The 14,178-nt window shown below is 37.1% G+C and overlaps 1 protein-coding gene across 2 annotated transcripts; it reads left to right on the forward strand.

The window, feature by feature from the left end:
- The first annotated feature begins 4,158 nt into the window (after nt 1–4,158).
- Nucleotides 4,159–12,199, forward strand: zgc:110843 (uncharacterized protein LOC541492 homolog). Of its 2 annotated transcripts, none has more exons than XM_051650303.1 (3): nt 4,159–4,321; nt 9,471–9,673; nt 11,469–12,199. In XM_051650303.1, exons 1-3 carry the CDS (start codon nt 4,249–4,251, stop codon nt 11,556–11,558), a joined length of 366 nt encoding a protein of 121 aa, XP_051506263.1. In that variant the 5' UTR covers nt 4,159–4,248; the 3' UTR covers nt 11,559–12,199. The 2 variants fall into 2 exon arrangements, with proteins under 2 accessions (XP_051506263.1, XP_051506264.1); XM_051650304.1 differs by having other exon boundaries at nt 9,501–9,673.
- The last annotated feature ends 1,979 nt before the right edge of the window (nt 12,200–14,178 follow it).

Genomic DNA, 14,178 nt, shown 5'->3' on the forward strand with positions numbered 1-14,178 from the left:
TAGCCTTCCACAAGCTTCTCACAATAAGTTGCTGGAATTTTGGCCCATTCCTCCAGACAGAATTGGTGTAACTGAGTCAGGTTTGTAGGCCTCCTTGCTTGCACACGCTTTTTCAGTTCTGCCCACAGATTTTCTGTTGGATTGAGGTCAGGGCTTTGTGATGGGCACTCCAATACCTTGATTCTGTTGTCCTTAATCCATTTTGCTACAACTTTGGATGTATGCTTGGTGTCATTGTCTGTTTGGAAGACCCATTTGCAACTGAGCTTAACTTCCTGGCTGATGTCTTGAGATGTTGCTTCAATATATCCACAATTTTTCTTCATAATGCCATCTATTTTGTGAAGTGCACCAGTCCCTCCTGCAGCAAAGCACCCCCACAACATGATGCTGCCACCCCCATGCTTCATGGTTGGGATGGTGTTCTTCGGCTTGCAAGCCTCACCCTTTTTCCTCCAAACATTACGATGGTCATTATGTCAAACAGTTCACTTTTTGTTTCAGTAGACCAGAGGACATTTTTCCAAAAAGCAAGATCTTTGTCCCCATGTGCACTTGCAAACTGTAGTCTGGCTTTATTATGGCAGTTTTGGAGCAGTGGCTTCTTCCTTACTGAGCAGCCTTTCTGGTTATGTCAATATAGGACTTGTTTACTGTGGATATAGATACTTGTCTACCTGTTTCCTCCAGCATCTTCACAAGGACCTTTGCTGTTGTTCTGGGATTGATTTGCACATTTCGCACCAAACTACATTAATCTCTAGGAGACAGAATGCGTCTATCTATCTGGTATGATGGCTGCGTTGTCCCATGGTGTTTATACATGCATACTTTTGTTTGTACAGCTGAATGTGGTTCCTTCAGGTGTTTGGAAATTGGGCCCTGGTTTTGGTAAAGCTTTACAATTAAGTTGTAATTGTTTACATTCTTTACTACATTAGTTAACACAAACTAAAACAGAAAATACCTTTATACCACTTACAAATCTTTGGTAAAGGTTTTAACATACTAAAACATTTTTACATTAAAATGTATATACAGTGCTGTGAAAAAGTATTTGCCCCCATCCTGATTTCTTCTGTTTTTGTGTGTATCTCTTACTAAATTGTTTCAAAAATTTCTAACAAAGGCAATCTGAGTAAACACAAAATACAGTTTTTAAATGATAATGTTATTTATTGAAGAAAAAAAAGTTACCCAATACCAACTGGGCCTGTGTGGAAAAAGTATTTGCCCCCTCAGTTACTAAATCCCCGAATCTATGAAACTACATTTCATAATGGGGTTTGACTGGACTAGACACACCCAGGCCTGATTACGGCCAACCCTGTTCAATCCAATCAACACCTAAATAGAACTTTTTCAGCAGCATGAAGTTGGCTAAAAGGTCTCACCCAGTAGCACACTATGCCAAGGTTGAAAGAAATTCCAAAAATGATGAGGAAATAGGTGACTGAAATACATCAGTCTGGGAAGGGTTACAAATCTATTTCAAAGGCTCGGACTCCAAAGAACCACAGTGAGAGCCATTGGAGAATTTCTCCAAATGGAGAAAACTGGCACAGTAGTGAACCTTCCCAGAAGTGGCTGACCTTCCAAAATTCCTCCAAGAGCACAGCGACGACTCATCCAGGAAGTCACGTAAAAGCCAAGGACAACATCCAAGGAACAGCAGGCCTCTCTCGCATCAATAATGGTCACTGTTCATGACTCCACTATCAGAAAGACACCGGCCAAAAATGCCATCCATGGAAGAGTGGTGAGGCGAAAACCACTGCTAACCCAGAAAAACATTAAGGCTCATCTGAATTTTGCCAAAACAAACCTTGATGATCCTTAAACCTTTTGAGAGAATGTGTGTGGACCGATGAGTTGAAAGTGGAACTGTTTGGAAGACAGGGATCCCATTACATCTGGCATAAATCAAACAAAGAATTCCACAAAAATCATCATACCTACGGTCAAGCATGTTGGTGGTACTGTGATGGTGTGGGGATGCTTTGCTGCTTCAGGGCTAGGGTGACTTGCAATAATTGAGGAAAACATGAATTCTGCTCTCTACCAAAAAATCCTAAAGGAGAACGTCTGGTCATCAGTCCGTGAGTTGAAGCTCAAGCGCAACTGGATTATGCAGCAAGACAATGATCCAAAGCAAAGGAGTAAGTCCACCTCTGAATGGCTCAAAAGAAGCAAAATTAAAGTTTTAGAGTGGCCTGGTCAAAGTCCTGACTTGAACCGGACTGAGATGCTGTGGCAGGACCTTAAATGGGCATTTCATGCTTGAAATCCCTCCAAATGTGGCTGAACTAAAGCAGTTCTGCAAAGAAGAGTGGGCAAAAATGCCACCAGAGCATTGTGAAAGACTGATCTCCAGTTATCGAAAGCGTTTGGTTGCAGTTGTTACTGCTAAAGGTGGCACAACCAGCTATTAAGTTTAAGGGGGCAGTTAGTTTTTCACATGGGTGATATTGGTTTTGGATAACTTTTTTGCTTCGATAAAAAATATATATATATTTGAAAACTGAATTTTGTGTTTACTCGGGTTGCCTTTGTTTTATGTTATATCTTGTTTGAAGATCTAAAACAATTTAGTATGAAAAATACACAAAAATTGAAGAAATCAGGAAGGGGGCAAATACTATTTCACAATTGCATCTTAACCAATAATAAATTTAATAAATTCTGTAAATAGTTATTTTTCTTTGTTAGCTCATGATACCTAGTGCTGGGTAGTAACTGATTACATGTAATCTTGATTACGGAAATCAAGTACATGTAACTGGATTAAATTACATTTTTAAATACTCAATCAGACTACAGTTACTTTTTTAAGGATTACATGATTACATGTTAATTAGGCAATGGCAGTAAATTTTTCATAATTTATTGATCATTGTCATTTTTCTCTTTTTTATTTTTTATTTTTTTTAAATCTTTCAGCCTACCTACGATATATGTTCAGTAACAGTTTGAGTGTTTTCGGAAGAGAATGGGGGAGTTGTGAAATTGCACAGATACCTGATACTCGTCATTCTGTGTGTATAGAAGTGTTTTGTCCATCAAAACGCCCAAATACATATTATTTCTTACAATGTAATCCAATTGCATTAGCGCCATGAAATTAGTTTGTTTCGTGAATTGTTTTTGTACTTAGCTTCAAAAATGTAAATGAATACACTTTTGATTTTGTTATAACTTTGAGGCTGTTTTTGTAACATTGATTCTCAAATATAACTGGTCTGATCTCCCACCACACATGGATGGCGTTTGTAAGATGCGAAATTGCATGATCAAGTTTGTGTAACACCCCCTGGAAACCTGTCCATATTTCTAGAAACTCCCATAAGAAATGCCTGATAAACTCAAATAAAAGAGTTAGGTTGGAAGTAAAATTTTATCAAAAATTTTATCTGCAAGATTACAATTTTTGTCATGTAATTTGTAGTCAGTACCTCATTACAATTCAGAAATAATCTACCCAACACTGATGATACCTAATGCATTAACTAGTGTAAACAAATAGAACCTTATTGTAAAGTGTTACCAGTGTTTTTAGCAAAAATGTGTATTCATGGAATATTGCTAAATAAATTGTGCGCATGGTTTTTACACTTTTTTTTTTTTTGTCTTATTTCTTTACAACTTTTAACAAGGATACAATTGCTGATTGCACATTTATTTCAGTTAAAGTACTTTGGTCCTCCATAGTTTGGAGCAGTAAATACAATTCTTAAATCTTGTGGATTATGGTTATTTAAAGCTGCCTTGATGTATTTTTTGCCAAATCCTTTTCCATGAGCTCGAGTGATATTTCAAATCAGGGTTTGTCATTCGTAATATAAGATTAAAAATATTAAAAAATAAGATTAAAAACAAAGTAGGAGGGAATTAAAGAATTTACATTTTTGTTTTGTTTTTGTTTGTTAACAGTGATATAGTATTCAAATAACATTTTTTTTGATGTTCGAAAATTCATTAAACATTATTGCTAAATATTATTTGTAATAAACATACTAATGTCTCCCCATAACTGCTGAGTATAATAGCATGACGAAAATAAATGGAGCTTCCCATGTTTACAGTAATCCGAACCGGTTGTGCGAATGGATCACGCTCATCCGCCATTGGTCAGATCTCAGTAGACGTCATCACGTTGAGGTTCCCGCAGTGTGACGGAGCTGCTCGGGGTTCAGAGTCGATCAGACCTTGTAGTGCCCTTAAACTTGAAGTGTTCACAACACTGAAATCATGTCATCTCAGCTGCCAGGGCTTTCAGCACTGACTAAACCGGGATTATTACCGGGTTTCAGGGTTTCTAAAGGTAAGAGCGATGTATTATCTGAATATAAAAACCAACGAAACCTTGTTAGCCTGAATTCTATATGGCTGCTCTTAGAAATGCCATAAATAATTAACACATATTTTGCTGGCAAGTTCGATACAATGATGTAAGTCGTAATATTATCTTATAATATGCATATATATATATATATATATATATATATATATATATATATATATATATATATATATATTAGTTACGTAAGGTATTTATTAAATAACCATTTCAGCATGCATAGAGTACAAATATGTATCGTTGTGGCGCTTTAATGCATCCACACGTTATTAGGTCAAAACCAGGTTTAAATGCATTTTCCCGGATCAATCAATCTGTTTAAAATGCATACTCCCCTAATTTTGACTTTTTAATCAATGCATCTGTATCGCCAGCATTGCCGCTCGGTGAAATCAGCAATTATATCAGAGCAAATAACTTGACATACTCGCGAGGCACGTGACTGAGCCAAAGGTGAAACTTCACTCGACCATGAGTTACAGATAGTATGAGGTGGAAGACCTGAACCACTTGCCGCAGTTACCAGTCCAAAATCAATCTCAGCATATATTGAGACTATATTTAAGTGCGGGTGAAATTGCAGGGTTTAAGTGGAGGTGTCATGATGAAGTCATACAAACGGCCTAGTAATCATCTGTATTCTGCACTGCATGATTTTGTAGGACACACAGATTACAAGATATGCAATTATCAACTGTATGTCTGCTGCAGGTATTACATTTATCAGTGCAAATCATTGAGTTGTAGGCTGTTTGGGCACAGACTGGTCTGGAAAAAGCATCTGAAGTCTGTTATCAGTAGTAGAAATTTATGAATAGGTGATACTAATGGAAAATTGCATAGATATCTAAAGATGATACCACTATGTTTAGGGGTAGTTGGCATACTTTTGACAGTACCTGTCCTGCGTTGTGACATGCTATTATCCATCTAAAACTATATTTAAATGCATTTAGCTTATTCTTGAATATTTATGCTTGCAGCAGCTTTTATGGCTTCATTAAATGAGAGACTGCATGGAAAATTTCCTGTAAATGTTTTTTTTTTTTTTTTTTTAATTTGTTTTTTTTTTTTGGTCTAACTTCAGGACCATTTCAAAAGAAGGCAAAAAGGACCAGTTAGGATCTAAGAAATACATAATCATAAATACATAATTTATACAATCATGGTTAAAAAAAATTGTCTGGATCTATTAAGTTATAAAAATAAAAAAATGTTTTAAAAAAAGTAATAAGTCATATTAAAATTCTTAAAAAAGAAATGTTGGCATAAGTATTTTGGAATAATCTTTTATTATTATTTCTTATAAAATAAGCAGTGAAACAATTTTGTTTTAAAATATTAATATTTGAAAAACTTCTGTCCATGGAATCAAAGTCAGGTGATGTAACCAACATGCAGGTAGGCATTCTGTCTGTTGTTGTCATGTAACAAAAACAAACAAACAAACAAAAAAAACAGTCAAGATCCCTTTAGCTCCTCGTTACTGAATAATAATAAAAAAATCTGATATTTTTACATTTAAAAAATATATGATAAATATTATAAAAATAGAATTTTTTTTCCCCCTCCCTTTTTCTCCCCAATTTGGAATGCCCAATTCCCAATGTGCTCTAAGCCCTCGAGGTGGTGTAGTGACTCGCCTCAATCCGGGTGGTGGAGGACGAATCTCAGCTGCCTCCACGTCTGAGACCGTCAATCCGTGCATCTTATCACCTGGCTTGTTGAGCGCGTTATGGTGGAGACATAGGGTTCCACACCCTTCACACTATTCTCCGTGGCATCCACGCACAACTCACCACGCGCCGAGAGCGAGAACCACATTATAGTGACCACGAGGAGGTTACCCCATGTGACTCTACCCAACCTAGCAACCAGGCCAATTTGGTTGCTTAGGAGACCTGGATGGAGTCACTCAGCACGCCCTGGCTTTGAACTCGCGACTCCAGGGGTGGTAGTAAGCGTCTTTATTCGCTGAGCTACCCATATTATTATTGTATTTTTGATGTCATTCATAATCAAGGTGCAAGGAAAAGTATTTTAATACCTTTTATTTGATGGTTACACCACTTGACAATTGTGTTAAAGTCTATGAATTAGTTATAGAAAATGCTTTAAATGTTTTCCAAAAATGTAGTAAACCCACACGAACACAAATATTACATTTCTATGAACTTGACACGTTTTAAACTTGATTTATAAAATATTTCTCACTTTTATTTTCTTTAACAACCATCTCAATGATCCTCTTAAATTTTACACCTAAAACCTTGATGTTGACACCAACATTTTTTTTAAAAATAAAAAAATGCTGCCTTTCAAAGTATACGTTTCTGACTGCGAATGAATACGAACGCGTTCAACGCACGGCCACTGCAACTGCTTTGTGATGCTCTTTTAAGACTATGGGGTTATTTTTGTTTCATATTAACATACAAATGGAAAGAGATTTACAAATAAAAAGTTGGTTTACAAATAAATTGAATGAGATCCACAAATAAATGTAAGGAGTTTCACAAAAATGAAATGAATTCACAAATATATAAAAATTAATTATTTACAAATATATTTTTAACTCACAAACACAACTCTGTCCAGCATTCATTTGTGAATTGCACACATTTATTTGTGGATCACTTCCTGTGCATTTGCACACAAATCTACAAATAGGTGGACTCCACCCATCGTCTACTCAAGCCAATCAGATAACGGCCACATTACTCGGACCAATCGTAGCACGTTCTGTCTTCAACAAATCATGCTTCATTTACTATCAGAGAGGTGCCAAAGTCACAGAGCTCTCATGAGCATGGACTCAAGCACATACAGATAAGCTCCAAGGCTGCAAACTTTTAAAGAAACGGACGTCATCAGAGGAATACTGTGACTTAAGGTCCGTATCATTTTCTCTCGGTTATAAACATGTGTCCTGATCATTAGCTTTATAGCTAACCTGGCTGACTGTATGAGTCTGCTATTTTAATTTTAACCAAGTTTCTTGACTGAAATGTGTCGTCAAAACCTTTACTCTTAATGTTACATGGCAGATCCAAACAGACACACTACTAGACACGACAAAAGATCAGTAGTACAGATAGTGTCTTTATAAAACATTAATTATATTAGATGAACTTAGGAGCACAAACCATAAATTAATACCCTATATTACACAGTGTACAAGATCTGCTATGGCATTAATTTGGTCCCTCTGATGTTCACCTGCTTGAAGACGCCCTCTTGGGCGGGGTCTACGTCTGCCTTTTTGACCCCTCTGCAGGTTTCCTCTCTCTTGCAGTCTATCCTGCGCCATGTTTGCACATTGCAAATGCTCACACACAGTTCTTACTGTATATGGTAACCAGTTGTGATTACCAGGTGAAAGAAATGAGTTTAACTGTGATTTATTATGTTTGGTCTATCCTGATTGAAAACTCTTAGAAATTACAGTAGTTGATACCTTACCAACACACAATAATCAGTTGAAAATCTTTAGAAATTCCAAAGGATTCATTAATGAACCATTAAGATCAGTTGGATTAAATGATGACATGTATTAAACCAGAAGAAAACAGATGCAAATGAAGTTAGTGAAAAAAGTTACTTTGTGACTTTGTGTATTGTACTAAAACTATTGAAAAGATGCTGAAATTTTTGAAGAAGAAGAAAAAAAGTGCATTTTTGATGATCAGTTAGATTAGTACAAAGAGTTTGGAAAATGTCCCACTTTCTTGTGAAAATAGTACCAAAGATAAAAAAAAAGTAAAATTAAAAAAAAAAAAAACTAGAGACATCTTAGTTTTTTTTTTTTTTTTCACTTTTTTTTGTCATGTCTTTTCAATATAAACATTTGTGAACAAAATTTTACCACCAAATCAGTTGCTTTTTTTATTCTCATCAGCAGAATGTAACTACTCCCATGAGTAACTTTATTTTTCACATTTACAGTAAATGTGCAAATGATTATATGGACTTTTAATATGATTTTAGCCTCTTGTCATTTAAAATGTAAACATTTTACTTGTTATGGTAAGCTCGTAGACAATTCACAACTTGACCAAGTGAATTTTTGCAGTCTTTTGTCTTATCATCTAGTGCATTTGTGTCCACTAAATGCATCATTTTGAAAAAAGGAAAGATTTGAAATGATTATGTTATTGTTCATGCATGGGGAAAAGAACCCATTATGATGTCCCTTTGTGATTTAATAATACATTTAATAATAGAAAGCCTGTTTGAAATTATTTACCAAGTGAGCAAGAGAATGGCACAGAATAATCACAACAGAAACTTTATTATGCCACCACAGATACATTTATGACAAATTATCCAACGACATTTCTGAAAACATAGTTTAGATGATTTGTGATCCAGGAAGCAGCACTAATATTTTCAGTGTCACTTTAACACGAAACAGGAAACTCGTGAATATTCACGTATGCTCCGCCCAGTGCAACCGAAAATCTCAGAAACCGAAAATTTCAGAACACCGGCGCATGTGCCGATTATGCGTACAGACGAGGACCACGTCTGCGGGTCGAGAAAATCTGGGCCGCGCAGACTGTGCTGATGGTGAATGACATATAGAGATGGAGAATAAATGTTTTATTTATCAGTGATTTGAAACAAGGTAACATAAAAAAGCAGAACCACTAAAATATCGGTACCGGCATCAGCAGATGCTACACTACTGGAAAAGATGTTGTTCTGTATTGGTATATCCCTAATTTACACTTTTATCCATAGTAACTTAAAATTCAGTGCATTGAAACTATCCACACATCAGATTGTGTGGTCTTGGGAATTGAACCCATAACCTTTGGGCTTCCGGCATGCTCTACTTATTGAGAAACTGTGTAATATTGAAAGTGAGGCTATTACTTACAGTCAGGATTGGATAGTTATGAAGTATATGTAATCTGGATAATCAGATTACCTAAAAGTGTGATCTAAAAGATTGTTTAATTACAATTTCAGCTGTGTAATTGTAAGCAGTACAAGATTACATAGAGAGAAGTAATCTATCCAACTCTGCCTACAGTGCTGTTTGAGAATACTGTACGAGCCATCCCCCACCCTGTCAAAAATAAGCGCCACTTGATGTGTACATTTGCAGATCAGCTGACCACCATCGTTCCTATTGCAGTCGCTGCGGCTCTGAGCACCTACCTACTGACACGCTACTTCAGTGGGCAGAGCAGTCCCAAGAGCAAGGTCAACCCGTCCATCAACAAAGACAGCCCGAAAGTAGTGCACAGCTTTGACATCGAGGACATTGGTAACAAGGCCGTCTACTGCCGCTGCTGGAGATCCAAGAAGGTGAGTGACACTGTTGAATGCTAGGAAACTAATATTGTTTCTTGATCATTTCAAATTATTTTAATAGGCTGGTATGGCGATTCTTTATGCCCTGTTTCGTGGACCTCAGTAAAAGCAGGAAATGGAGATAGCAGGATGGTGGTTGCTCCATCTAGTTTGATCCAGGTTTTCGGAGTGAAGATTAGCTTTAATGAAGTTCTGCAAAGAAGACCATTTTTAAAGAAAAAGCTGACCCAATAAATCACCCACTTCAGAATTTACTCACCCTCATGTAGTACCAAAGCCATGTGACTTTTCTTTTCTTCTGTAGGACTCAAAAAGAGATTTTCGTAGAATGATTATATTCCTCTTTTCTATTTATTATGCGATAGCTCTCAAAAATGATTTTTGCATTCGCATATTCAAACTAGTGTGTCACATTTGGTTACGAGTTGGGCTTGCTCTTGTTCAGAACCTGTAATTTTTTTAAAATAATACCAGAACCTTATGATTTTCGGTTCCATTAATGGTTCCCAAACAAATGACTCTTATAAGCCAATTCTTTTGAATCTACAACATGAAACACACAGCATGAACAGTGTAGTCAGATTCCCAAACAAATGACTCTTATAAGCCGATTCTTTTGAATCTACAACATGCAACACACAGCATGAACAGTGTAGTCAGATTCCCAAACTAATGACTCTTATGAGCTGATTCTTTTGTATCATACAGCACTACTAATCTTGTGTGATTCCTGAACGAATGACTTTTATGAGCCGATTCTTTTGAATCTACAGCACGCATCATATAGCGTTGCTAGTTTAGTGTGATTCCCAAACGAATGACTCCTATGAGGCGGTTCTTTATAGTGAATTAAAAACCAACCGTGCGTCCATTGTAGTGCAATTCCCAAATGAATGATTCTAATGTGTCGATTCTTTTGAATCTACAGCGCGAAACATACAGTGCGACCAGTGTAGTCCAGTTCCCAAACGAATTACTCTTATGTGTCGGTTCTTTTGAATATACAACGTGAAACACACAATGCGTATTTCGATTCCTGAACGAATGACTCTTATGAGCTGACTCTTCTGAATCTACAGTGCGAAATACACAGCATGAATAGTGTAGTGTGATTTCGGACAAATACAGTAACTCTTATGAGCCGGTTCTTTTTAATCTACAGGACAAAACATATAACGCTACCCGTGTAGTCTGAATTCCGAACAAATTACTCTTATGAACCGGTTCTTTTGAATCTGCAGCAAGAAACACACAGCATGAACAGTTTAGTGCAATTCTTGAACAAATTACTTTTATGAACTGGTTCTTTTGAATCTGTTGCATGAAACACACAGCGCGACCAGTGTAGTCCAATTCCCAAACAAATGGCTCTTATGAGCCGATTCTTTTAAATTTACAGTGCAACCAGTGTAGTCCGATACCCACACAAATGACTTATAAGCTGGCTGTTTTTAGTGAATAATAAAAAATACATCAGTCTAGGATTGGATTGCAAAAAGTCTCTAAAAAGTCTGTGTAAACACACCTTTTACAAAAATGGTATTACATTTTTAAGAGATACCATTATTAATTATTAAGGGAAATCAGAACCCCCTCCCCTTTAGTGCTATATACTGTATGTTTGGTATACTGGAAAAGCTTCCTTGTTTAGCTGTCCTAATCCAAATTTATTAGCATGGAATATACAGCAAAAGCACAGGCAGCGTCCAGACACCTTATCTTACTATCTGAAAATGATGTCATCAGAGTCTGTTTGTGATTTGTATGTGTTTGTTTTTTCCCTCGACAGTTTCCCTATTGTGACGGCGCACACGCCAAACACAACGAGGAAACTGGCGATAATGTTGGACCGCTGATCATTAAGAAGAGGAACGACTAAATCTTCACCGAATATGCCCATGAAATGCCTGAAAGTGTGTGTCTATGTTTCCATCAATGTTTTCCATCCACTGGATGCAGGATTAACTGAAGATATCATCAATTCCAAAGTCATAAGCAGGATAAAAGATTGTTTGTATTTTGCCAATGCCTCAGTTGTTATGTCGCATTCTCACCCTTGTCAAAAGTGCTGTAATTCACTTGAAATATGTTGACGTTAATACGCCTCATTCAGACCAGAGACTTCCTGAAGGGCTGCATACGTGCATCAGCAGACATATTGTATTTCCTGTAACTGTGGTGAGGTTTCACACCAGGTCTTCCCTTCCTCCTCTAAAGCAAACCATTTCAAGCCATAAATGTACACTAAAAACATGTTATGTTTCCACTAAAAAGAGCAGATGAATGTTTAAAAAGACATGGATTCACATCTGAGTTTTTGGAGGTGGATCAAAGCTACTACGCACAGTGTTTCATGACCGTTTTAGTGCTTATGACTTGCTTTATTAGTTGTAAAACTAAACCGGTTCCATTTAAAAGACAGCATACAAGTATATTTCTATCATGATGTCTAATTAGGGGGTGATATGTATTTTGCTATATGACAGTGGTGTGTTTTGAATAAATGTTATTTGAAATGGTCATTTTTGTGCTATTTTCACCCTCAGCAGTTATGTGAAATAACTGAATCAGAATTCAGAAAACATGGGCATCTCAACAGTGTTTTAACACAGATTGTGGGAGATAATGTGCTCTACTTCCTGCACTGCAAAACACAGGAAATTAGAGATGATCATGCTGCATTTCCTCTTGAAAACACCAGATGGAGCCACTAAATCAGTTTCAGTCTGAAATCAGTCTCTGAATAGCCTTTATTTTTAGGGCCATTTACTAAGGCAAGCATCACTATCAGGATTGCCCATAGTAATGGGTTAGGGATTTGAACAAACCCCTATTCCTAAAAAGTCATTAATCTTAGTTGCTCATCATTTGTGCTACAGACATGCTACCAAAAGCAGGCTTAAAATTCCATAGACTTGCATTGAAGTAGGGACGGGGGCCATATTTAGAGACTTTTCTAACTGGCCCAAGTGAAAAGAGCCCTTCCCTCAAGTCTCTTGACTTGAGGGAAGGGACTCAAGTCTCAAAAAGAAATTTTGGTCCCTAGATATGGCTTGTATAAGTCCTTCAATGGAAGCCTATGGGATTTTTTGTGAGAACCTGGTATCCCAAACCTCAGGTAAAATAGGAAGGAGAAATATACGAAGTGTAAGAGAGGGGTAGAGGGTCTCTGGGGGAACAAATCTGCTGCTTTTCTGTATTTCAGAAGCAGGCCGACGGCATTCCTGAGCGTTTGAGAAAACCGGACGTTTGCTCCATCTCTTTTTTTCCCCCTCTCCCTTGGTCTCTGTGCCTTCGTCTTTCAAGTGGGTTTTATCCTCTCCTGTGGAGCGGGTCATGTGTCTGGCTGCCAGATAGAACCATGTGACGCTAATCCAACGTCCCCCCCCCGCCGCCTCCCACTCACCACCACTCAATTCCTCCCAACACACACACAGATCCTCAGTACCTCATACAGAGGGAGGTGGGGGCGAGGTCTTAGAAGTTATCAGGGAATTATGTGGCCATGAGGAAAGGTACGTTCATTTTGTGAACATGTTAGCGTTTATTCACCCTTCTGACACCCAGATAAGTTTTTGGGGTCAGGCTATTACAGAAACCTAGAGACATGGCAAATGTAAAGGAAATCTATAATGTGTGTGACCTCATTTGGAGATGAGATGTCTGTTGTGCTCCAGTGATCTGCTGTGGCTGGACCTACAGGAATGTCCTCCAGGGTGAACTAAAGGGTCTGATGCAACTCAAGACCCAATGGTCTGATCAATAGACAAAACTGTATCAAATCTGGCATTTCAGAGTAGTCCTCATTCCCATAAGTTTGAAGATGTAGTGGCTAGTCCACTGACACGTTGTTTGGTTCAGAATGCTATAAACCCTCCTGTAAGAAAAGTAAAAACAAATGCATGCTCATTGAATGCACCCTTAAGAAAATTAACCATGGTTTTACTATAGTAATATTGTAGTTGCCATGATTTTGGTGGAAACCATGGTTTTGAAAGGTAACCATGGTTTTACTACAGTAATACTGTAGTATCTATATAGTATCCATGGTTTTACCATAGTAATAGTGTACTAACCATGACAGTAGTAACCATGGTTAATTTAGTGGTTATTGTAGTTTTATTATAAAAAACATTTTTAAACTTTGGTTACTGTAGTAATATCATGGTTTATTTTCATAAGGGCATACAAGACCACCAGAGGCTTGGTTTTAAAAACCTGTGAACATTTATCTATTTTGTAAACACTTTTATCTAAAGCGACTTGCAATGCATTCAGTGTATACATTTTATCAGTATGCATGTTCTCTGGGAATCGAACCCATGACCTTGGCGTTGATAACGCTATGAATGCATATGCAGAGGTCGGTTCTAAAAAGTCAACATGGTAATACCATGGCATTCTTTGAAGTAGTTTGGATAATCATGCTAGTATCATGGTATATGGATTTTAATGTATAGTTGCATAATACCATGGTATATATATATCAAATACCATGC

Source organism: Myxocyprinus asiaticus, chromosome 22 (assembly GCF_019703515.2).
Source record: "Myxocyprinus asiaticus isolate MX2 ecotype Aquarium Trade chromosome 22, UBuf_Myxa_2, whole genome shotgun sequence".
In the NCBI taxonomy this organism is placed as follows: Eukaryota; Metazoa; Chordata; class Actinopteri; order Cypriniformes; family Catostomidae; genus Myxocyprinus; species Myxocyprinus asiaticus.